The sequence below is a fragment of the Acomys russatus genome, chromosome 1 (assembly GCF_903995435.1).
Source record: "Acomys russatus chromosome 1, mAcoRus1.1, whole genome shotgun sequence".
Lineage (NCBI taxonomy): Eukaryota > Metazoa > Chordata > Mammalia > Rodentia > Muridae > Acomys > Acomys russatus.
The window spans coordinates 109106115-109131730 of NC_067137.1; the positions used below are offsets into that span (position 1 = coordinate 109106115).

The 25616-nt window shown below is 50.4% G+C and overlaps 1 protein-coding gene across 3 annotated transcripts in view; it reads right to left on the reverse strand.

Annotated features, from left to right (window-relative positions):
• Window positions 1–23379, reverse strand: part of Ttc7b (tetratricopeptide repeat domain 7B) — a 202803-nt gene extending 179424 nt beyond the window's left edge. For all 3 annotated transcript variants that reach the window (XM_051150510.1, XM_051150505.1, XM_051150500.1), the window contains exons 1-2: window positions 23235–23379; window positions 2185–2339 (exon numbers count right to left, since the gene is read on the reverse strand). In XM_051150510.1, the coding sequence (XP_051006467.1) occupies window positions 2185–2339; window positions 23235–23355 (276 nt within the window). In that variant the 5' untranslated portion in view covers window positions 23356–23379. The remainder of the gene's footprint in view (window positions 1–2184; window positions 2340–23234) is intronic.
• Window positions 23380–25616: the final 2237 nt, after the last annotated feature.

Consider the following 25616-nt stretch of genomic DNA (forward strand, 5'->3'; position numbering starts at 1 on the left):
TTGTGTTTAATGGGGATGGAAGTTGTATTTGGGAAGATGAAAGGGTTGTGGTTGTACCACTTTCTGTCACAAATGGTTAAATGAGAAACAATTTTATGCTGCATGTATTTACCATAAGAAAAACGCAGTTAAAAAAAAAAGAAAAGAAATTCAGCTGGGCAGTGGTAGTACAAGCTGGGCAAAGGTAGGTGGATCTGTGAGTTTGAGGCCAGCCTGGTCTACAGAGCAAGTTTCAGGACAGCCAAGGCTACACAGAGAAACTCTGTCTCAGAAGAGGGGTCGAGGAGGGAGGGAGGGAGAGAGGGTGGAGAGAGGAAGGGAGGGAGGGAGGTGGAGGAGGAGATGGGGGTGAAGGGCCACCTGGATCAGTGCAGGCGACCTGGGAGGACCTCGCTAGCCAAGTCCACCCCCAGCACTTAACTCTCCTTCTGCAGGGAGAGAGGCAGAGCAGAGCCTGGGACGCCATGCTGTCCCTAAGCACAGTTCTCTTGCCCTCTGACATCTGGCCCAGGTCCCTCTCAGCTGCATTGCCTGCTGGCTCTGCTCTTTTCATGTCTGGAGCCACTGGAGACACACTAGACTTATGGTCAAGGAAAGAAGCTTGACCAATGTGAACATCCAACCAAAATCTGTGCAACTCTAGAACATTCTTTATAAGTCAAGGGAAGGTAACAAAAACAAAAAACAAAAAACAGCAATTGGAGATAAACTCAGCAGGAAGTAAGGTATCAGTCAAGGACACGTGTCCAGTGCATTACAGTACAGGGTTAAAGAGCTTCCACATTTGAGCCTCAGGACAATCCTGAGAAACAGGAAGTCCAGAGAGGGTAAGGAACTTTCCAAGATCACATGGCTGACATGGCCAGAAGTGGAACTGACTCTGGAATTCCAACATAAAGATCAACATATTTATTACCTCCTAGGTAATACATGTAGACAAAGCACTAATACACATAAAACAATAATTTTAAAAAATAAAAAAATAAAAAAGAACATGGCCTCTCTGGGACTGAGGGCAGGAAGTATGCACAGCAGACAAGTACAAAGGTGGGAAGGCAGCCCAGGAGGATCCTGGGACTGGAAGAGAAAGATGAAGGTAACGTATCAGATAAAAGGAAAAAGAAATCATAGCTTCCAACGATCGCCAGAAACTGCTGTCCTCAGTCGAAAAGGGATTCCAGGAAGGTTTGAGCATAAGCTGCACAGGCTGGAGCTGCGTCCATCAGCTAAGCCAGTGTGACCTTGGTGCTGTCAATGTGGCAGGATCTTGGATCCTGCAGGAGACAAGCCTCCAGGCACACCCGTGCGGGCTATATGTAGCATCTGGGCACGCCTGTGATGATTAGTTGAGGTGGGATCTTACACTGTATAGAAAGGAGAAAGCTGGCTAAGCAGCCATCACTCTCCGCTTCCTGACTGTGGATGTCACTAGTTGTTTCAGGCTCCTGCTGCACTTTCTGGCTTCTCTCCAAGGATGAACTGAACACTTTCTCCCTTGAGTTACTTCTGTTGGGGTATTTTATCAGACTGCAGAAGAAACTAATGATCTAATGCACTGGGAGTGGTATCAGGACACAACAGGCGCTAGCCTCCAGGAGCAGAGACCAACAGCAAGCAAGGAGAGCCAGCCTGTGTGAAAGGCAGGGGGAGGGCCAGGTTCACAGGAAACACTCAAGAAATATGTGAGAAAGAATAGACTGGGCAATAAAGACAATAGAGAAACAGAATGAATGGAGGGGCAGTGCCCAAGATGGCCTGGACCAGGACAGGGAAGAGTTTGCCAAAGATTGGGGAGGTTCCTGGCTCCCTCCTACAATGAGGCAACGCCTAGCCTATTGGCACCAACTCTGGCCATATGACTTAAGTAGGAAGCTATGCACTAATATTCAGTTATAATTAATAATGAGACTTTGTTTCAAGTATCTGGGGGGAAATGTTGCCCTCATTCAGAAGGATGTAGCACTGCAGACTCTCATCAGAGAATTGTATAAGCTGGGAGCCCCACATAGGGTAGATGCACTGAACATGCGTGGAGTACGCCTGCTGGAAATGACAACTTCAGCACTATAGCATGTGCTCCAAACATACCCTGCTCACCAGGCATCTTTCTCAGCCCCACGCTGTCCCCAGGCAATGACAGCAGCACCACCCCCATCCCTTCTTGGTCCCAGAGGCCCACCGTACCTTGAGGTTTCCTCGGTCCAGGGCAGCAGTCAGATGCTTGCGCACTTCAGTTAGCTGGGGTCTGGGGCCCCGGGGACTGGCTCCCTGCCGCAGGGGCTTCTCCTTCAAGTGCTGCTCCAACTTTGACTCCCCTAGGAGAAGTTCAGCCATATCATCTGCAAAACCAAGCAAGACAGTAAATGGGAGTAAGAATGGTCTGTGCTGGAAAGCCCCAGGGACCTCAGGACCTCATGCTCAAAGGTCCCAGGCTCCTGGCGAGGCTCTTCTGGAACCATATAACCTAAGGTTGGGTCTATGTGAGGGACCGCTCCTTAGCAAGGAACATTCCAGCAGTGTTGGCTCAAGCACTCAGTCATTCCTTCACCATATATTTACAGACTCCAGAAAGATGGCTACATATTAATTTGGAGATTCAAGTTTAGAAAGGAGAAAAGAATTCTTCTATGAGAGTAAAACATATGTATATATGTATAAAATATATACAAAAGCCAGGGTTATCTATTTCTAAGAGAAGGACAGTGAAACTCCTGCTCTGCCAAAGTCTATGGCCATGAGTGTGGACAATGAGCCTAGGGGAACATCTTCCTAGTCAAGTTCTTAGAGCGTTGTGAAAGTGAGCTGTCACCTATACACCTATACAGTGACCACACCTATACAGCCCGCCTTTGAGGAATAGCTCATAAAAACACATTTTGTGTAGGTAGTTATCGGCTCCGTGCCACGCTGCTGGTTAATTTGCATTAAAAAGAGGTCAGGAACAGCTCTTTAGAACCCACACATCCTGACTGCTCTGGATGAACCCAGAACAACTCATATACCAGCCTGACTGTGCTGTATCTCTGTGGTAGACAGACATAGGAATGCTAACAACATACAATCAGTTTGAAAAGGTCTAGAAGGTCTAGAAAATCCTATTTTTGCTGGGTTCTAGGAAGCCTCAGCTGGGTCTAGTGGCCACAATGGACTTTAAGTTGATTTTGGGTCAATATTCTGTTCATAGAATGGAGAACAGCTTTGCCTGTGCTGCATAAATTTACAATTCAAATAGTCACCATAGGGGACTCACTAAGATCTAGTAGCCAGCCCACCACAGGCCCAGTGCACTTCGCCTTTGCACCAGACCATCCAAACCGCAGGCGCCACAAGCTCCACACTGCTCTGTCTATCCTAAGGAGCTAACTCCTCAGTGATGGAGACTGGAGTCCCAGGAGGAGTCAGCCAAGCCCAGGACACAGCTAAGCATAAGAGTTCCTTAGGTGTTTGTAAAGACAACCAATGTCTTGTAACACAGAAAGTCAGGTGGCCAACAGCAGCTTCCAATGCCAAAGGAAAAGGAAGAAATGTCTGCAGAGGGCACAGGGCACTGGGGGTAGCTGGTACAGATGGCAACTGATGAAGCACCAGGTGGGTGGGAAAGCAGCAGCAGCAGCAGGGAAAGCTGCTTTCAGTTTCACTTCACAAGGACATCGCAGCCCACTAGTGAATGTCATAACGGCTAAGAGGTGACCACTGTAAAAGCATATCTCAATATTCATCATTATCACTATATGTGTTATGACTCCATAAAGATGCCTAAAATAATTATTAACAAGAGTGTCTAGTAACAAAATTAGATTGGGGATATATTTACATTTGTTTTATCTTTATAGCTTGAATTATGTTCACTGAACAGAATCTTTGATTTACTAGTTTGTTTTTAAGGAGGTTCTCCCACTGACCCATCCCCACCCTGTAAGCTGTCCTGGAACCTGTGATATTCCTACTCAGCATCCAAGTGCTGAGATCATAGGAGTGTCAGTATGCATCAGGCCAGGCAGAGCTCAATGGTTTTTATTTGAGGGTTATGGGGTTTTTTGTTTTGTTTTGTTTTTGACAGAGTCTTACTATGTAAGCCTGGCTGTCCTTGAACTCACTCTATAGACCAAGCTAGTATTGTCTTGATTTCAAACTTACAAAGGTCTGCCTGTCTCTGCTTTGATGGTGCTAGGATTAAAGGCATGCACCACCATATCTGGCCCAGAATTGTTTTATATTACTTATAGGTAAACAAAAAAAAAAAGATACACCCTTAAAAAATGTGAGTTTCTATGCCAGGATATTTATCAATCATAGTAATGAGAAATGTAAGATTATTGATTACCAATCTATACCAACCCTTGTCTGTCTACTTTGCTTTTGCAGTCCTGAGAATCAAATTCTGGGCTTCAAGCATGCTAAACAAGAGTTCTACCTTTAAGCCCCTGTATGTTTTAAGGAGAGGGAGGCGGGGGGGGGGGGGGGGGGGGTGGATAAAATAGACCAATCCTTAGCCTAGATTTGATTTCAGACTGTTACTCTGGCTCAGCCTCAATATCTGAGAGGAGCAGTCTACGAAAGCGCTCTGTCCATCTGATGACTCTTCCCACTGCCTCCCACAGCCCCTCTCACTGCCCACCGCCAAGATGCCTACCTCCCACCTGCCCACCCCCCAGCTGCAGGGCCTAAGGCAGAATTCTCAGGTCTAGGACAGCTGATGAGGACCCAGTTACCTGTGGTCACAATAGGAACTCTGACAGCATCATCTCTCCATTGTAAAATGGGAGCCACACCATAGGGGGAGAGCAAGGCCACCCTGGTAGCTCAGTAGGAAGGGCACCAGGCTGAGGGGATGGAATGGCACTCACCAGAGCCAAGGATGGGAAGGCCAGAGAGCCAACTGTCTGGGAAAGAGAGCAGGTAGGTAAGCTCAGAACAAGGCTGAAGCATCAGCTTAGGATCAGAACGGGAGAAAAGTGCGAAGTCCACAGCCTAAGAGTGTCTCCACACAGGTCAGCAGGCTCTCAGCCCCCAACATGGGGCATGCTTAGGCATCCTGGAACTCTTCCTTACAGAGTTCAGTGAAATCCATCTCTTCTCCCATCTCATGCCCAGCCCAACCCAGCCCAGCTGCTGTGGGACACTCAGGCACCCTGACTGCGTGCTGGTTTGCTTTTTTCCACTCCTGGACTCTAAGGGAGAATTCTGAAGCAAGCTCTTGTTCTTTCCGAGTCCTGAGTGAAGCACTGGGGTCTGGCATGGAGCCTGTGCGTAGCCTATGAGAGGTGAACTGATCTGTGACAGCCAAGGCTCGGGACCACACCTCCAGGCTCAATCCTGGCTGTCTGAGGAGGTTCCCAGACCCCACCCCAGCTCCTGTAGTAGCACATGGCTGAAGACTACGCTTCCCAGGTTCCCCAGTGGTATGTGCTTGCAGGGGCCAACAGCATGGCCACCAAGTCAGTTCTCCTCACTATAGTCCCCCACCCCCATCCCCAGAGCTGGAATGCATCTGTGCTGAAGGACATTATGTGGACGCCACTGAGAATGACAAGAGTTGTGCCGCAGAAGGACTCGTCCCACATGCAGACAGGCTTGGGAGTCATCAGTTACTACTATATACGTGCCCTGCTCCTGCTGAGGTCACTGCTCTTGTGACCTTTGTTACAATGCCCTAATATCTGTCAAAGAAACCGGCTCTCACTGAGAGGCACTATCTGACCACACCTGGCCAATAGAGCTTACTTTAAGTTTAGCATGTTAACCAAAAGACCCCTGAATGATTTTTACTCTCTAGGCTCCCTTCTAATCTGCCAAACAAACTATGTCTTTGTCCTCTTACAACATAAGGCACGCTTCCTGCCAGCCAAGAGAACAGATAATTAGAGGCAGCAAGAGCTCTTGCCAAAATCTCTTTCAGAGACAAGACTCCGCCCTAATACTGGAGGGCTCCTGGGTGGCCAGACCTATGCTTCGTGGGCTCTGCCTCTACCTGTCAGGACCCCACGGTTCCCCAGTTCACAATCTACAGTCAAAGAAGAGGCAGACACCACTAAACCGGCTCTTAGTGCCAGAAGCACTAAGCACAGGAAAATTAATTCCAGATGGATTAGAGGCTTCAGTATAAAGGAGAGTGGCTCAAACACTTTCACTCCTACAAGGGTGTGGAGCAATGGAGAAGGAGCTGCTCCCTGTGGCTTAGTCACAACCAACACAGAAGATGGAGAAACACAGACCCTGAGAGCTGGCTAAAAGACACAGAGCTGCCCTCAATTTCCACTCGTGACTCAGGAATGGGGGCTCTGCCGACAAGAGCCTTAGCTGGCAACTGTAAGGGCCACACATGCAGTGCACAGAGCACACAGCAGGTGCTAGGCAACACCAGCTACTAGGACTGCTCTTTTCTTTCATGAAGGATCTACTGTGTCCCAGAATAGTAACACTGGAGACTGTAGGGCCTGAAAGATCTCTAAGTCACACTCTGTGAGCCTGGGGTCTACAGTATTATCAGAGAAAAGGAATACTGGGTACTGCTAACAGCCCAGCTATACCAGGCTCTTACTAAGCACAAGGCCATGTGCCAAGCAATTCCTAAAAGCAACATTAAGATGCTGAGACATTACCATCTCACACAGACGACAGGCAGGAGACACAAAATAGCATGCCCACGGCCAGGACAGCTCACCCTGGAGCTGGGGTCTGAGCCTGGGCAGACCCTGACACCATCTCAACACCTGGGCTTTGGCATCTAGACGTGCTCAGTGGCTGTCTCATGCCACTCAAGCCCTGGGCTGTGGTTTCAGGTTGGACAAGTGGTTTTGGAATCTCCTTCCTGGCCCAACTGCTTGAACTTTCAGAGGATCAGTGAAGACGGGGTGTGAGAGCCCTAGTCAGGCAGGTTTAAAAGAGAATTTCAGTATCTTAAACAGAGTTAAAGCCTAAGGTAACCAGAAGCCATGAACAGGGGCCCTGGCCGAAGAGGACACCCATCGTCTCAGTGGACCCAGGGCCCTGCTTCAGCTCTAAACAGAAAACCAACAAGTCCTATGGCCACCACAGCTCAGTGCCTGAGGCACCTGGCTTTTTGGTCCCCCAGGGAAGGGAGGGAGGGCCATGGCCTTTGCCTTTCCCACAGCAGCTCCCTGGTAGGATGAGCACCTGGTGTGCAGCAATCAGATACTGAAAAAATACCAGGTTTCTTCTCTGTTTTGGGGAGTCCTTGACACCAACTCAAAAATCTCAGCTCCTCAGTTCATGTGTCATTTAGTTCTATTCAACATTCCTGGTGTGGCTGTGACCCAAGAGGAAAACACAAAGCAAACAAAACCCCAAAACCCTGTATTCAAGAAGAGTTCTGCAGCACCCCCTCTGTCACACAGCAAAGGCAGCTGGATTCTCTGCTCCTCGCGTGTCATGTTTATTGCCCCCCACCACCTTATCTGGCTTTTTGCCAGTGATGACAGGTAACAGCATTTTCAGTAGCACTGATCCCCCCGATTCCGAAGTGTACTGATAAGACACTATCACGTAGTGTTGACAGGAGTGTGAATTGTCACGGGTATCTCCAGGGACAATTTAGCAATTTCTATATAGTAGTTTACAGACCTATATCATCTGTCTCAGGAACTCCAGGTCTAGGAAGTTTTCCCATAGATCTTTACATGTTTAAGCACAAATGCATAATAAAGAGACAGTTTCCTATACACAGTTGAAATGGTAAAGGACAGAAAACAATATATATAGGGACCTGTTTGATGACTTATGATGTGTTTGTTCAATGCAAAACAAGGTATCAATTAAACAAATTAAACAGATGGAATTATTTAAGCACATCTGTGTAGTCACCTGAGTATACGAATGGCCCTGTCTTCATCACTCCCCAACCCTGACCAACTGTGTAAGATGTGATGTAAGCTTAGGGAGGGGCTGACTCACTTCCTCTTCTGGCTATCTGTGGTCACCAGAGGACTTGCTTGGGCCTGTGCAGATCTGGTCCAGGCCAGGCCACTAGAGGCCACACAAAATACAGGGGTGTTATCTGAGCCACACTCCACACATGAGAGCCCAGCCAAGAGCAGCAGGCAGCAGGCTGGGCCCTGCAGCCACAGAAGCATGAGTTCCGGTGAGCCCAAGTGATGACCCCAAGTGTCTACTGTACAGCACCTTGTTTTGAGCTGGTTTGTTACATAGTAATAGCCAATAATCTCAAAGACAGAGGGTTTAAAAACCAAAATAAAAAAAGGTGTATAGAATAGCATTAGTGGGAGGGAGGAGGAGAAAGAAAATAAAGAAGATCGAAGAGGAGAAAGAGTGAATAAATAGGGACCAGAGAGATGGCTCAGGGGGTAAAGCACTTGCCATGCAAGCCTAACATCCTGAGTTCAATTCCTGGGATCCATGGAAAGGTAGAAAAAGAAAACCAAGCCCGCAAAGTTGCCCCTTTATCTTTACATGGACACTATGGCACATGCATGCTCCCCAATAAATAAAATTTGAATTATACATATGGGCAGGGTACTTTGAGAAGCCCCAAGAATGGCTGGCTGACTTGGCGAAAGGCTGTGAGAAAACACACAGTATGGGATGGACATTCACCTTTCACACTACAGAAGGTCCCTCATTTACAATGGTAAAACTTAATAATTTTTCAACTTCATAATGGTGTAAAGTAAAAACCAATGCTCTGGATTGTGAACATCTTTTCCAAGTTTGCTACTAATATAGTAGGAGACCCCTTCACAACGTTTGGGCGGCTCTCAGCCACGCACCCACATAGCCCGTGTGCACACAGGCTTTGTATTATGTGATTTTTGTCTAACTGTAAGCTAATCTAAGTGCTCTTGGGCTATGGAATGACTCTTGGTTCTCTGAGTGAACTAAATGCATTTTCAAGTAAACACTAGTTTTAATTTATGCGGGGCTAAATGTACCATCCATGTCACTAGATTTAAACCCACCTAGGAGACACGACTCTGGAAATACGTACCAGAGTATTTAGTAGCAGCATGGAACTACTCTAATACATTAGACAGAGGAGGGAAGACCTACCCTGAATGTGGGCAGCACCACCTTATAGTCTAGGGTCCTAAACTGAAAAAAAGGGAAACAAAACAAAACAAAACCAGTCTGCAGAAGGCCAGCATTCATCTCTCTATATAACCTGCTCTCTCAAACGTGATCAAGCACCCAATGCCACAGACACCAGCTGCTCCAGCCGCCATGCCTGCCCCACCATGGTGGGCTAGGAGCCACAATAAATCCTTTCTCGCATAAATTGATTCTTGTCAGGTACTTGGTCACAGAAAAAAGAACAGTAACTAACACAAGGAGCTTATCAGAACATAATACCATTGTCAAGTGAAAAAGCATTCACATATTCTTCAATTTTTACTACTATGTACATTCATTGTTATATGAAACACTAATGGTCAACTCATTATATTTATTTTTTTATTTGTGTGTGCTGTACACATCATAGTATACATATCAAGGCCAAGGACAATTTCGTGGCATTAGTTCTCTCTTTCTATCATGTATGTCCTGGGCATGGAATTTAGGTCATCAAGCCTGGCAGCAAATGCCTTACTAACCAAGTCATCTCACCAGCCCCTAAGCAATTAATTTAAAAGGAGAAAATGTGATATGTTATAGTGTGCCCTGAATCTTGAGAGGCTGCTCTTAGCCACCCACAGAGGTCACATGACTTCAATTATCTCCCACTTAAGAGTCTCATGGAGAGTAGCACAGCTGTGATAATTCATTCCTGAGGACTCATCTCCCTCTCCCTGGGCCATCAGCCTGTCTCACACACATGCTCCAGGTCTTCAGCATCCGCCTGAGGCCATGGTCATTAGTGTCACCTAGGAGCCTGGGCACACTGGGATTTCTACAAGATTTGAATAAAAATGCCTCCCCCATGGCCCATAGGGAGTGGCACTATTAGGAGGTGTGGCCTTGCTGAAGTAGGCGTGGTTTTGTTGGAGGAAGTGTGTCACTAGGGTTGGGCTTTAAGGGCTCAAATGTTCAAGCCAGGGCTAGTGTGATAGTCACTTCCTGCTGCCTAATGATCTGTATTATCTGATCAATGATCTGGAGCTCTCAGTTCCTTCAACAGCACCATGTCTGCTAGCACACTGCCATGCTTCCTACTACGAAGATAGGTGTTTTAAACCTTTAAAACTGCAAGCCAGCACCAATAAAATGTTTTCCTTTATAAGAGTTGCTGTGGTCAGGCTGTCTTCACAAACCCTAAGACAGCCAGCATCCTTTAAGACACACCTCAGGCATGCTTAGTAAGGCTTCCCCCAGCTCCCTGGGCCTGAGCCAATCCTCACAGTACTTCACAGCCACATGGCACCAGCAGGGACCTAAGACAGAGAGAATAAGGTGTCTGTTCTCAGAGAGCTCACACCCCAGTTAAGGAAGAGGTAAATCAGAAAAGGGCCATGGAATGACAGGGTACAGAGAATTAAACAAGGTGAAGTGACAGGGACAGTGTCTTCCTCAGACTGAGGGGTCTGCCAGGGAAGGCCAGAGAAAGATTCTCTAAGGAGAGGGCTCTTGAGACAATCAATACAGAGTCAGGAATGCAGAGACCTGTGGGAAAGGCATTGCAGCGAGGGGAGGAGTCAGGTGGTAGGGTGTAGGACCAGCAAGAGAGCTGGGATGGCGCTGGAGTTGGCAGACACTTCTGAGAGTGGCAGGCATTTTCTGCACAAAGGTCTTGGAGGGTTTGTAAACAGTGGATGGAATGCTGTGACTTAGGTTTCTGAAAGCTCCCTCCATCTGCTGTGTGGGGAGTGAACTCAGTGAAGAGCAAAGAGCAGAAATAGATTACTAGAGTGTTCAGGTGAGAGGTGACAGCAGTTCAGACAAGAGCAAAGTAACCAAGTGAGAGCAGACCAAATGGGAACATAATTGAGAGGCAAAACAAACCCAGCTTCCCCCTGGACTGGGTTGGGGATATGGCCCCAGGATTCCATGCCCTGATCTCAGGAAGGTGTGAATACATGTTCAGTGGCAAAGGGGACTTTGCACATGTGACTATGTGAAGACCTGGAGATGGAAGAATTACCCTGGCTTGTGTGAGTGAGCAGCTGAAGGTCAGCATGCAGGAGATGTGGCTACAGGGCAAAGAGAGGCGGGAGGCTGCACACAACACACAAGCTACAGAAGCCAGAGGAGGGACACAGAGCCACCTGTGAGGCTCCAGAAGGATCACCTGATTAAACCTTGATTAGCCAATGAGACCGAGTCCCAACTCCTCACCTCCATAAGGCTAAGAGGATACAAGTGTGGGAGAACTGGAGCCACCTAGTGCATGGCCTGTGAGAAAGGAGAAGGATTAAAGACCTCGAGGTGGGCAGTGGCGCCATACCACACAGAAGAGTGATGCCAAGTTCAACCTGAATGACATTCAGTTTCCAAGTCAAGTCCAGATCAAAGCTCAAAGAGCCTGAGGGGAAAGGCCTAGGAAGAAAAATCAAGACATGTCTGCTACAGAAACCAAAATGAGACCCGTGGGGAAAGCATGGTGGGTGGGTCTCAGCAGGAACCCAGCACGTGTGTCCAATGCATCTGGCAAGAGGCCAAGCAAGTAACAAAGGCTCGAACATCAAGTGAGGTAAGCATTTGGGCATAGCCATTACATTTAGCAATGTGACAACAACACCAGAAGGTGACTTTGACAGGGGCAGTCTTTGAGGAACTAGAGGGTCTGAGAGCAATGTGTGAGTTCGAGGCCAGCCTGGTCTACAAAGTGAGTCCAGGACAGCCAAGGCTACACAGAGAAACCCTGTCTGGAAGAAGAAAAAAAAAAAAAAGAAGGCAAGTGGAGCCGGAGACTGACTAGATTGATGAGGCTAGGACTAACAATGCTGTGAGAGGAAGAGGCACCCGCGTGCTGAGAGCACAGTCCCAGAGAAGCAGAGAGAATGATAGAGCAGCACAGGCCTGAGAAGGAAGGAATGAGGGGAGGGTCATGAGCAGAGGTAAAGTGCTGTTGCCTTTGAGGAAGTGAAGTCCAAAGCAGTGCAGAAGGGGAAAGCTGACATATTTCATGGTGGCCCAGCAGGGAGCTTTCCTGGTTAAGTCATGCAAGGTCATGAAAAGAGAGAGGGAGAAGTCTGTCTTGGAAGGTGGGAGCACAGGCCCACAGGAGAGCAATGGGGCGGCACTCTGTGACCAGCACACGGCAGCAAGCCCTGCCTAGATAGGTAGAGGGGGTCAGACCAGAGGCATCGCGTGGTAAAGCAAGAAAGTGCACACCTCTACTATAAAATAGGGATTTGTTGTCTACGCTCAGTTTTAAATGTAAATTGTATCATGTGACTCTCCTCCTCCCACATGAACACTAGCCTGCCCTCCCAGTACTCATCCAATCCTGTCACTCTGCTCTGACTCCAGAGCCTGGTGCTTAGCACATACTTCTGAAATCAATCAATACATGTCGCCCCTCCCTAGACAGGACTCAACCAAGTACACTGGTCTCAGGAGACCATTCCCCAAAGCGTTCCCACACATTGGCCATGACTGCTGACCAAATCCTGCCCTTCCTGTTCCTACCTCAGGGCTTTTCCTGGACAACTCCTCCAGCTGCCTTTGTTTAAACTGTGACCTAGTTCACAGTGGGAGTATCTGGAACTCTTGACTAAAAGCAAAAACGGCAGAAGTCAAAGATTATGGGCTCAGAAGTTGGTACACATGATCCTCTAAGGAAATCTTGGTAGTCAAAGTCCACGCTCCATGCCAAAACCTCTTCCCTACCACAGCACAGAAATGGGAGAAAACAGGACTGAAGACAGCAACTTGGGGAAAGAAGAGAGAACATGATGGTTACATACTCCACATCTTCCACATCTGCACACTCTCAGTTATACACTTATACACATCCTCACTCAGACCACTTATACACTCACACTCATATATATGCTCATGTTCACACTCTGTATTTACACGTACACTGTCACTCATGCACATATAGACCGTTCTCGTTCATATTCTCTCTCTCTCTCTCTCTCTCACACACACACACACACACACACACAAATTCACTTTCATAGTCTCTTATACACTCACCCCATATTTGCTCATGCTTACTTTCTAATACATACACACACACACACACACACACACACACACCCCACATGTATGTGAACATATACTTCCTCTAGAGAAATCCAACCCAAGAAAAGAAAGACAACCTGCAAGGCAACTGCCTAGGGTTGATCTAACCTGTCTGCAGAGCTCTGAGGGCAGGATGTTATCAGGCTAGCCCAGAGAAGATAGAAGATAGCCAGCTTCTCTCTCTCTCTCTCTCTCTCTCTCTCTCTCTCTCTCTCTCTCTCTCTCTCACACACACACACACACACACACACACACACACACACACACGTAAGACACACCCAGGGAGAGGTGGCAGGATCTCCCAAAGGAAGCAAAGCCCAAGTCAGTTCGGCCCTCAAGGAGCATGGCCTGTGAGGAGTCAGGGACCCTGAGTCCTGGCGCAGAGGGAGGGCATTCACTTAGAGGGGAAGGAACTATGACAACTGGGCTGGGCCCGATGAATTCTCCGATCCTAGCAAGACTTCAGTGCAGGACCATGGGCAGAGGCAGGCAGGCGGTTCCATGGAAAGCGAAGCAAGTTGCATAGCTTTGCAAAGACCCTATTCCCAGGCTTCTGGGCCCAAGACTCAATAGAGTCAGCTCTTTGGCCTGAGCCAGGGATGAAACGTGGCTTGGTATGCCCTGCAAGATGTCCTTGTCAACTGGCCACTACTGGGCTCTAACAAGGTAGCTTGAGAGAAAGCTGTTCAACCTACAAGGGCAGTGCCTCCAGAGAACTAGGCCTCCTAGGACACTGTAAGCAATCTGGAAGCATTTAGAACAGACCAGGAGGGACCCAGAACTATCTCTGTACCCTGGGAAAAACTCCTCAGATACCCACAAGAGCCCCAGGAAGGAAGGTTTGGGTGTTCAGTCATCCCTAAAGGCATCCATCAGCCAGAATACGCAGAGCCCCAGGCAAGCAAGCCAGCGAAACCACTCAACACCAACAGTCCTGCACGTGAGGCAGGTTTCACACTCCTCCTATGGGTCACCATGGCCCTCATCCCACTACCACACCCAGCCCTACCTGAGCAGCATCTACTCTGTCTCCGCACTCTGTGCCTAGACAGATGGATAGATCTCAGTGGTCACTCCACAGCCTGAAGGCAGCAGGCAGTCCTCAGCAGAGACTCAGTGCTTGAAGAACAAGTAAGTCTGTAAACTCCACAATGTAGCTCGTTCATTAACTGTGCACCGCTGCGTACCAGCACCATGCCTGTCTGCTCCGTGCCATGATGACAATGGACTCACCCTCTGAAACCGTAAGCCAGGCCCCAACTAAATGCTTTCCTTGCTAAGAGTTGCCTTGGTCATGCAGTCCCTTCACGGCAATGAACACTGACTAAGACACCTTCCTTCTCCAGACCAGGCTCCTCACTCACCAGCTGGCCGCTTCTGCTCTTCACGCCTCAATAACTGAGGTACAGCATGCCTTCTCTGACGCCAGACAAGGCACTGCCACTGCTGTCCCGGCACCAGAGCTCACTCCCCTTGCTAAAACACTTCATCCACCACCAGCTGCCCTACATGCCAGGTCTGGCAAGTAAACTCCTCAGGGGTAGGCTGTGCATTAATTGTGCACCACTGTGTACCTGACAACATACTTGGGCTTTCAGTGCTAAACCCTCAGTCTTTGTCCACTAGGATGATGTCCTTTGAATGTCAAACGTCCCCATAGGCTCATGTGTTTAAACACTCATTCGCAGATGGTAGAGATGTCTGGGAAGGTTGTGTGACCTTTAGGAGGTGCAGGTCACTGGGGGCGGCCTTAGACCGACTTTTTGCTCATTCTAGCTTCCTGAGTGTACATGCAATGTGAAGAGTTGGCCTCCTGCTCCTGCCACCATGGTGGGCTGTACCCTAAAACTGTCAGCCAAAATCGAATGCTTTTCCCCTTAAATTGCTTTTGTTGGGATTTTTTTTTTTAATCACAGCAACAGAAAAGTAACTAATACAGCTTGTCAGTTCCTACCATCATCCTAGTCAGAATCTTCCCCCTGTACTCCACTAGACCTATCCACTGCCACCTATGCCCAACCTGGCTTCAGCCCTCCAGCAAACCAGCCACACTGTATGGTTTATGATGCGGTCACCATTTTCACCAGACTGCAGGGTCTCATGTCTCACCACATGAACAATCATTCTCACATCTGGTCCAGAGACTCCCTGTAACCCAGATACCTGGCATGGTAATTAAGAGCCATGCTTCCATGTGCTGGGGAGTTCACTCAGCAGTTAGGAGCACTTGTTGCTCTTACAGTGGACCTGGGTTCAATTCCCAGCACACACATGGCAGCTCACAACTGTCTCTAACTCAAGCCCCAGAGGATCTGAAGCCTTCTCACCTTTGTAGGCACCAGGCACACATGTGGTGTACATGCATACACGCAGGCAAAACACCCATACACATAAAGTGATAAAATAAATAAACGTTTTTGTTTTGTTTTAAGAGAGCCTGCTTTCTGACCACAACAAGTACCTCCTGAAGCACTGGCTCAGCCTGGTGCCAAGATCTGAATCCTTAACCTGAGCTCTGAAAATTGCAGGGGGTGACCTACTGGTCCTGGTTTTCTGATGTCCCTCTGCCACATGGTACTTTGTCTGCACACAGTAAGTGATCATTAATTACTATGAGCCAAAGCAAATGCCTCACAGCTGCCAGTTCAAGCCTAAAGACTGTGTAAAGATGCAGAGTCTAAGCCCCTGCCTTAGCCAGGAGGATTACCACCATTAAGGAGCCTCCCGCAGGGCATGCCTGAAAGTCTGCCATGGCCAAGCCCTTGTCTCCACGGCTTCTCACACCACGACAGCCCTCACTGCCCTTGGCACCACCCGGGGGCTTGTTTAAGATTGCAACCCCTTGTCTGTCCGTGGTGGCGCACGCCTTTAATGCCAGCCCTTGGGAGGCAGAGGCAGGCCAATCTCTAGGTCAGCCTGGTCTACAGAGTGAGTTCCAGGACAGCCAAGGCTACACAGAGAAACCCTGTCTGGGAGTGGGGAATGCGACCCCTCTAGACTTGCAGCATAGGATCTCCAGGATCTTGGTCACCTGGACTCTTAAGAGTTGTCTCAGTGAGTCTTTAATCCAACCAGGTCAGAAAAGTGTGAGTGCCAGGATGATAACAAAACTAGTCACCGGGCAGCTAGACCGCCGTGAGCATCTCTGCACTGTGGTCTACTCACCCCTGAATGAGAAGAATTATGGCTCTTGGAATACCAAGAATTCATGTACAAGTTCACACCCGGTGTCTGACACATAGGAGAAGCCTAAGGAATGCTGTCTAGCTTCTTTCCCTACTGACTGTTTTCAGAGCTGCAATTCAGGAAAACTAGCTGAAGAGGACCTTGGTGAGTGGTGGCAGTACATAAGATGTTGACTCCAGGCCTGGCAGGCCTCTGAAACACCCAAAAGATCTTTTCTGCATGGTTCTAGCACCTTCACCCCTACCACACCGAGTAAGCAGGGACACACACACCTAGGGCAGCAGGGGTTGTGGCCCCTGCCCTAGGTTTCTGGTGGCTTGTGGCTGTCCTTCATGTTTTACATGGCACTGTTTATCCTTGTCCTGTCGTTGAGGGGGCTGGTTTTGGAAGGCATATGAAAACCTTCTCAATGGGAACACCAGCTTTCACACACATCGGCTGCCTGCAAGACTCCTCCATCTGCCAAGCATGAGGTCACCCAGAAAGAGAGGAATCTTGCCATGGGAGGCCAACAGGAATGAAGAGCAAAGGCTATTCCCAAATGCCCAGGCCAAGCAGGCCAGGCAGCCCTGGGGCAGTAAGGAGATGGAGTAGTTGAAATGCCTTCAGCAGTGAGTAATGCACAAACACCTGGCTCGAGCGTGCTCTCAATGAAGAAACATATTATCCCCCACAACAGGAAGGCCAGAGAAGATCTGCTCCAGGCAGAAGCCGTTGGCCACAGTCTTCCTGTCCCCCTATGCTGCCACCCTCCATGGGTTGGTCTCACTCAGGCACTAGGAACCATTATGGGTACAAGATGGCAGCAGCTGCTCCAGGCCTAAAGGCATAAACAGCTTTTTCCAGGCAAGAAAAGTGCTTCCTCTTCCCCTATAAGCATGTAGAGGGGATCTTCAGCAAGAGGAGATCTTTCCCAGAAGCCCCTGCATCAAGCTGATATTCCACTGGCTAGAGCTGCCACATGCTTACACCTCAGCCAATTGTTGATTGGGTAGCAAAACCACAGAACCAATCGTAAGCATGAAGTTGGAACCATAAACCAGGGCCCAATCCGAGTACAGTGCTCAGCACAAGGAATGGCTGGCAGCAGAACACAGGTGGGAAGTGGTGGGGTGGGGAGAGGGGTAGGGGACCCCTCACTTCCAAGACAAGAGACCCTCAACCTTACTTCCTGAGCTCTGCTCTATTTGCTCAGAGAACTGGACGCAGAAGCCCATGGATGGGCCAGGTCAATACAGCACTCCACCAGTGAGCTGTGAGCCCAACTCCACACTCTGAGGCCAGAAAACCAATGGCCCTCAGCTCTAACGTTAGCCACTTGGTGAGGAAACAAGAAAGGTGCTGTAGGGAAGAGAAAGACCCTTGAACAGGGAGTGGGAGAGGGTAACACCACCAGCAGCCGTGTAAAATGGTACATTAGCAGTAACTTCTGAAATCAAGAACTCTCTAAAAATCAGAAGTTTATCCCCCCCCCATGTGTGTGTGTGTGTGTGTGTGTGTGTGTGTGTGCACGTGAGCACAACTATGTGCTCACAAGGGTGTGCCTGCCCATGTGGATGCCCTCACCATGCACACGCATCTGGAGACAGAGGCTGGCATGGAGCATGTTCCCTATCGCGCTTCACAGAGGTTCCCACTAAACACAGAGCTCACCTTTTTGGCTAGACTGGCTAGCCAGCAAGACCTGGGATCAACCTGCCTGTTCCCAGGGCTGGGGTCACGGACGCAAGCTGCCACACCCAGCTTCTTCCATGGGCACTAGGAGTTGGAACTCAGGGCCCCAAGCTCGTAAGCAGGCATTTCCCACTGAGCCATCTCCCCAGGCTCCCAGAGTGGCTTTCCCCTGTTATTCATTTGAGTAACAAGACCTGAGATGAACTGGCCCCTGTTCACAGTGTCTTTATCCCTTTGCAATGACTGTTACAAGGTCATCTCCCACAGAAACTCAAGCAGTTGAACTCTGCTTGCTTCTCCAGCCTGAAGCTTCACAGGGGACCCTTCTCTGGGCCCGCTCACCCATAGGAGTAAGACTTGCTTCATGGATATCAGTGTTTTCGTTTTCTAAGCACATGAGATCTTCCTTCAAAGGAAACCTTAGGAAAAAGTTCACCTGCTACACGGAAGCCTGCCCCATCTCCCACGAGAGGTCCACCAACAGCACAGTTTGAAAAATGACATCTGACTTCCTCTCTAAGGTCTTCTATGGTCTGGACTGTCATGGCTGCATTTTCTGTGAAGGAAGGGCAGCCAGGAGAACTTGGACCGGACCCTGACAGATGGGCAGACTCTGACCTTCAGTGAAGATTCCATGAATAGCACAAGCAAAAGAGGAGCCAGGAATCCAGCCCAGCCCAGGGATGAGAACAGGACACTGCTCCCAGGTGACAGGAGGGTGTGCTGCAAAAGCTGATGGGCCAAGCCAATGAATGCCAGGGATCCCTCCCTCCCCCAGCTCAGAGCCTCAAAATTCCTCCAAGCCTGAGGCCACAGGGAGGGCAGGGCAGTGCCAGTCCATGTCAGCCTTCAGAAGTCAAGGTCTTTCCGCTCTCGCTGCAGGGACCACCAAAGCCTAGCTTCGTGCCAGCAATCCAAAAGTACCAGCATATTCTGTACCAACAGGCTTCAGGGAACAAGAGCTGTTTAAGAGCAGGGAGCTGGCCAAAACGCACAGCTAGAGCGTCATAGGAGGTCTCTCTGACCTGGGGGCAGTTTGACTCCCATAGGCTCGTTGGGCCCCAGGAATGTCCTAAGAGATCATTGCTAAATAGCAAGGCCACTTTCTCATAGCAGAGGCTCAGATAAAACTCAGCCTTCCCAATAAGCCCTGGGGCCACCAATGACTCTGCCTCTCTTGGGAAGTCTCCAGAGGCGTCAAGACACAAGGAAGCCAGGACGCCATTCCTGCCTTCCCAAACTCAGGGGACCAGCCACAGGCAAACCAACACCCTCTCTCATAGCACGCTCCAAGTAGATTTTGGAGCCAAACTCTGAACCCCAAAAAGGCACCATTTCCCTACTGTCACTAAAAGTGATTAAAATGTCTCCAAGTCTCACCAAATCAGCTGGGCTGAGATCCCTTTTAAGAACAACCATGCTAGCCTCCCCACTCCAAGTGAGCTCACGTGCAGGGCAGGCATTATAAATTCCATCTTACCAATGGAAAGACAGACCAGTTGGTTCAAGGCCACTCAGCCAGCTCCAGAAAGAGTCTGGATATTGGCAGGATGTTTGCCTATCACACACAAGGCCCTGACTTCACCCCTAGCAAAGCAGAAACCAGACAGGTATGAATGCCTGTAATCCCAGCACTCTTGGAAGTGGAGGCAGGGGATCAGAAGTTCAAGGTCATCCTTAGCAACTTAGTGAGTTTGCGGCAAGGCCAGCTTGGGATGCATCAGACTGTCTCCAAAAAAATTGTTTTTTTTTTTAAACAATGGGTGGAATGGTGCAGACAGTGGGGTGTGAGGCAGGAGAGAGACTGCTGGGTTTTCCTTCCACCTTGGCATTTGACCCTTCCTAACTTACCCATCTCTTGGCAAAATGTCTAGCTCCATTTTATCTCCAGGGTCAGAATAGAGCTGCAACTCTCAGTGCCCACAGCTTGGAGTCCCTAGGCGGGGGCAGTGGCCAGCAGGTCTTTCCCAGAAAGAGCTGTCCCTGCTGAGAACCAGCAACTGCTGCTCTCACCCACCCCTGGCACCTGTCTCACACAGAGGAAAGCCAAAGCCATAAGGGTTAGTCCGTAAGGTCCACATGCTCTGTCTCCCCCCGGGCCCTGTCCTGAAGGCCATGTCTAGAACTCAGTCCTTCAGCTTCTCTGGTCTTATGTCCCTCGCGGCCTTCTCAGTAGGACTTTCCAAGCCACTGTGGCCACGCTGGCTTCCTACTTAAGATCAGCAGCCCCCGAAACTTCCCACCCAACCTTTTCCCTTTATTGTCCTGGCAGCATTGACCACCACCAACATCCTGCTTGTATCACTTGCCTCCCCAGCCCTTCCCCACTAAAAGGTGAGCTTCATGGAGCTGGGCAGAGTGTCGTTTTTTGTCTCTGCTCTCTAATGCAGGCTCCTGTAGCTCACTCGATAGTTGAAGACTTAACGAAATCAATGAGGAAAGCAAGAAAGAATGGCTTGCTACTGAGGTGTTGGGCTCTGTAGATATCGACAGACTTCAGACACTTTCATCTTTTCTTCTTGACACAGGGTCTCCTATAGCCCAGGCAACCTCAAACTGATTAATTAGCCAAGGATGACCTTCAACTCTCACCCACTTTCTGTTTGTGATTACAGATAGGCCACACTACATCCAGTTTGTATACACTACTAGGGATCAAAGCTACAACTTTTTAATTTGCTATGTGTTTTGAGGCACAGTTTCACTCTGTGGCCCTGACTGACCTGGAATTCACAGAGGTCCACTTGTCTCTAGAGTGACAGAATTGAAGATGTGTCACCTGAGTAATGAGGCAACTGAGGCTGTGGGTTGTTCAGTGACCAAGGTCACTGAGGCAAGGAGTGGCGGCAGCAGGCTCAGGCACTGGCTACTGGCTGCAAGGACTGCATGCTCTTGTTGGCCTGCAAGAAAGCTTAGTATGGCAATAGTGGCACTAACTTGTTTTCCTTACTTCAGTCGGCAAAACTTTAAGCTAGACAGAGGCCGAAGGGCAGGCAGGGCTCCCAAAGCCAGGAAGCGGTCCCGCTATCAGCCCAGGGAAGGCCCCACCAGCCAGAAGACCCACCACCCTCAGACGTTTCTCTCCACCTACTAAAGACATACCATTCTGGGTTTGTTTCATCCCTTTCTCTGGTTTGCTTCTGTCTTTCTAAGCACTCTCTTTGACCTTTCCAAGTCTAGACGACCTTTCCCCATCAATAGCCGAGGCTCACCGTGTGAGGTTCCAAAGCTAACTTATACACAGACCCATGGGCCACAGTGTTCTGTTCTTACCACACCCTATTCACAGCGGCAGTGGAGGCCACAGGAGGCAGGTTCTGGAAGGAGAGCCAAGCTCAGGGAGCCATGAAGGTAAGACGGGCCCACACATCCTCTCACTCCAGGGACCACAGCAGCTTGAGCCCATCCCTTCTTTTCTCCGGCCCATTATTCCCAGTCACAGATGTGTCTGTTATCCCTAGATGGCTTCCACTACTCCTCCCATATTTGTTTCTCAGTGGTCTTCTCACAGGAAGTACATGCCAGAGGGCAGGGGCCTGGTCAACACCTGGCACAGGTGCCCATGCCCAAGAGGGGGCACAGACAGCAGGAAGCGGGTAGAGCTGGGAGGAAGCTCAAAACCACACTGAATCCTTACATCAACCTGTGGGGGGGGGGGTGAGGGTAGTGGGGGGGGGGGGGCGGAAGTGACACAAGAGACTGGGAACTGGCACCTCAACAAGAAAAAAGTGGTACAGGTAAGGCGAAGAGCCAAAAGTGGGCAAGGTGACGTTGCCTTTAGGGTTCTGGGGACTCAATACCTTTCCCTCAAATGCGAACTTAACTGAGTCAAATCACCACTTTCTACGCAGAGCTTTAGTCCACGGTGCACAAAGCCGCAATCTTGTCCTCCCTGCATGTGCTATTTGCCTATGGTCCTAAACTTGGGAGGCAAAGCAGAAGGCTAGAGGCTCTGAGGCTAGCCTACGCTATATGGTAAGTTGGAGGGCTACATAGTGAACCCCAGTTTTGGTTTTGTTTTGTTTTAAGTTTTCATTCCCAGGAATTATTTCCTTAAAGTCACAGAGACCAACCTTTAAAAGATAAATGATTTTCCCTGTCCATTTCTGGGTAGTGTGAGGTGGGAAGGTTGAAAACATTACACACACGTCCTCCCTTGACTGAGCGGTGCCATTCCTTCATTCATTCACTCTGTGGTTTAGTTGTTTGGCCCACACCTGCCCTGGCAGCCTTGGGAAGCCAGAGGTGATGGAGGACAAAACCCTCTGCCCTTTCACCAGGCTCCAAGTGCCTGCCTGTGGTTTTGGCGCGTACTAAAACACAAGCAAATATTAAACCATACTTGCTTCCAAAACAAATAAGGCCACGTGGAGCTTTGCTCTGGAATGTGATTTCGGGTGCAATTTTGGTTTGATGGGTTGCAAGAACCAATTCAGCAGACAGGGTCACTGGCTAAGTCCAGCAGCCACCACCAGCTTCCCAACTCAGATGCCTGGCTCCTGGGCACACCTGGCCCCTCATCCAATCGGCTCCAATTCCCTCATTGTTAACCAGTGTCTCACCTCTCTGCCCAATAACCTTGTCCCTGACTACCTGACTTTATTTCCCTTAAAACTCTCCACCCTGACGTCTCTCTGGGTCTGCAGATTTGACATCCATCTGTCTGACCTCAAGACACACACACCCCAACCTGCCAAGGCCACCCCCTTGTCACCCTCCAAGTCTGAGCGTCCTCCTGGGGCCCTTGAATACCATATGTTTACCACGTTTCCATTCGCAGGACCCTTGAGCACACCACAGACACTGGTGGCCCCAAGATGCCCACAGGTATGTCCTGGGGGCGACACACACACACACACACACACACACACACACACACACACACACACACACACACACACACACACACAAAACACACACACACACACACAAAACACACACACAGACACACACACTCATACACACGAGGTCCAACTTCTTGGAAGCCCTGGGCTGGCCTCTGGCCTCTGGGGTCAGGGATAGCAGCGATTCTGGTGAGCCTCTCCTCCCTGCACGTCTGGACTCTGAGGCGCCGCCACCGCCCGCCGGCCAGCCCAACCTCACGCCGCGTGACCGGAGGACCCCGCGTTCCCCAAGGGCCTGGCCCCGCGCACACCGCGCGGCCTGCGCCTCGCCGCCCGGCCGCGCCCCTGCTCGTGCCCCGCGCCTCGGGCCTAGCCCCGGACACCACGGCGGCCCCCGCAGCCCCGGGGCGCGGCGCCCGCGCGTACCGTTGGCGATGAGCTTGGCCGACAGCTGCTTGACGAGCTCGGGGATCCGCTCCCACTGGCACTCGGAGCGGCAGCGTTCGATCTCTGTCTCCAGCCGCGAGCCCGCCTTCCTGGTCGCCATGGCCGCCCTGGCCGGCCCGGCGCGCGCCCGCAGGCCCCGCCGCCGCCGCCGCCGGGCCCCGCGCCGCCTCCCGCTGCGGCCGCGGGCTCCGGGCTCCCGGCTGCCGGCTCGGCGGCGTAACGGGAACGCCGGCCCGGGAAGGGGCGGGGAGCGGGCGGCGGCGGGCGCGGCGGGGCCCCGGGCGCCGGGAGGAGCGGCCCCTGCCGGCCAGGGCCGGAGCCGCAACGGGCCGGGGCGGAGGCCGGGCGTGCCGTGAGCAGCGCTGGGCGTGAGGAGCGCGGGACCCCGCTCAGCATCGAGCCTGGGGCGTTGCGGGGTCAAGCCGGGCCACCCACCGCGAGACCCGCGGGGGCCTGGCGTGAGGGGGCGTGAAGGGCGGGCCTGCCTCGGCTTGCCCCGCCATCGCAGGTTGCATGTGCTGGCTTGTGCCCCCGGGGCTTCAGGCTCCCTGGTGCCCCAGGCAGCCTTGGTCCTCACGCAGCCAAAAGGGGCGGAGACTCATCTTTCTCCAGAACCTGCCCGAAGTTCCTCAAATGTCTTGGGGACGTGGGGTGGGCTCTGCAAGCACAGATGCCAGCTCCCTCGCCTTCTGAGGAGAATGCCCAGTCATCAGTGGGCCTTCTTGGTCTTGACCCTGTAAACTGAGAGCCCGGGCAGGTGCCTAAGGTGCGCATTACTTAACCTGTGTGTGCATTTATTCAAGAATTTATTTAGTTAGACCTAGGGTAGTGCTTTAGAACTGTGGGAATGGAACGAAGCAGTTATCAAGCCTGCTCTGGTGGAGCTTCCAGTCCATTCATGGAAATTAATTAATTAAGCAAAATAGAGTAGCAAATTAGAAGGTTAAATTAAAAAAAATAAATGGCTGAAGAAGCAACAGGACCCAGTGAGGAAGATAAAGAGTAGAGAGAGAGAAGGGTTTCAAATGGATTGGTTAAGGGTGGTGTTGAAGTGACGTTTGATACTCATAAAGGAGAGAGAGAGAGAGAGAGAGAGAGAGAGAGAGAGAGAGAGAGAGAGAGAGAGAGAGAGTGTGTGTGTGTGTGTGTGTGGAGAGAGAGAGAGAGAGAGAGAGAGAGAGAGAGAGAGAGAGAGAGAATATGTGTGTGTGTATGTGTGTGTGTGTGTGTGTGTGTACATGTCCTGGGGACATGGGTAGGGGGCCAGGACAGTACAGGCAGAGGGAATCTTAAGAGCAAAGGCCTCAGGTTTACCATATTTGGTGAGTTAGAAAAGGCCAAAGCGGCTGGAATGGAGCGAAGAAAGGGAGTGGAGCAGGTGATCTCAGAGAGGAGGGCGTGGGGGATTTAGCTCAATGCTGTGCCTTGTGGGCCGTGAGGATGGGCAGAGGAGGGGCCTGATATTAGGAATGGCACGGCCTGTGTCGTGGGACGTGACCAATATTTGGGATACGGATCAGGGAACGTGGCTTCAAGGACAGTGGGGATGTTGGACCCTGCAATACTGCCTCTGAAAATGGAGCTGTCGTCCTGGCAGTGTCCCGTCACCAGGCTGAAGGGAGATGCCATCATCACTCTCCCAAGGCACGTCTCCTGCAGCTTTCCAAAGCTATGAAGTGCAAGCTTGTACGCCCATACCCTGGGGCTAATGAAGAACAAATTTAGGGTCCTTGGTGGAAACTAAAACTCAGGGCCGAGCAGAAAGAAGGCTTGGGACATGACGAGCACTGCACTGAGGCCTTCAGAGGTGATGGAAGCAGAGCAGATGGAGCTCAGACACTGAGGACAGCCCAAGGACAGGCAAACAGAACGACGACAGAGGAAATGGCTCCTCCTCGGGAGCAACTACACAAACACACACACACACACTTGCAAATCCAGCTGAAAGGTCAGTCTAAACTCGCTTCCTTGGAACATTGGAACAGTCTCCTCCTTCAGGCTCAAAGTCTCCTCAGGCCAAAGATCACCAAAAAGGCCGGTTCAGCTGACAGCTCCTGTGTGACCCTGCGTGGTGGCATGCAGAGGAATATCATCGTGACATGACTTGGCCTCTGTGGCCACAGTGGAAAGCAAAGCAGCGGTGTTTCCTAGCCTGTTTCTCAGCTGGTTTTCTGAGCGTGGGAGATGCCAGGCAGTGGCAGTTAACCCACCCCACCCCCCACCCCCACCCGGCTCTTCTTCTCTCCCTATAATGTCTACCTGTGGAATGCAGCAGTTAGAATTTAATTATAGCGTAGACGCCGGCCACCTTTCTAACAGCTCCGTGCCTCTTGAGTGCTACAGTCTAGGATCAGCTATTGC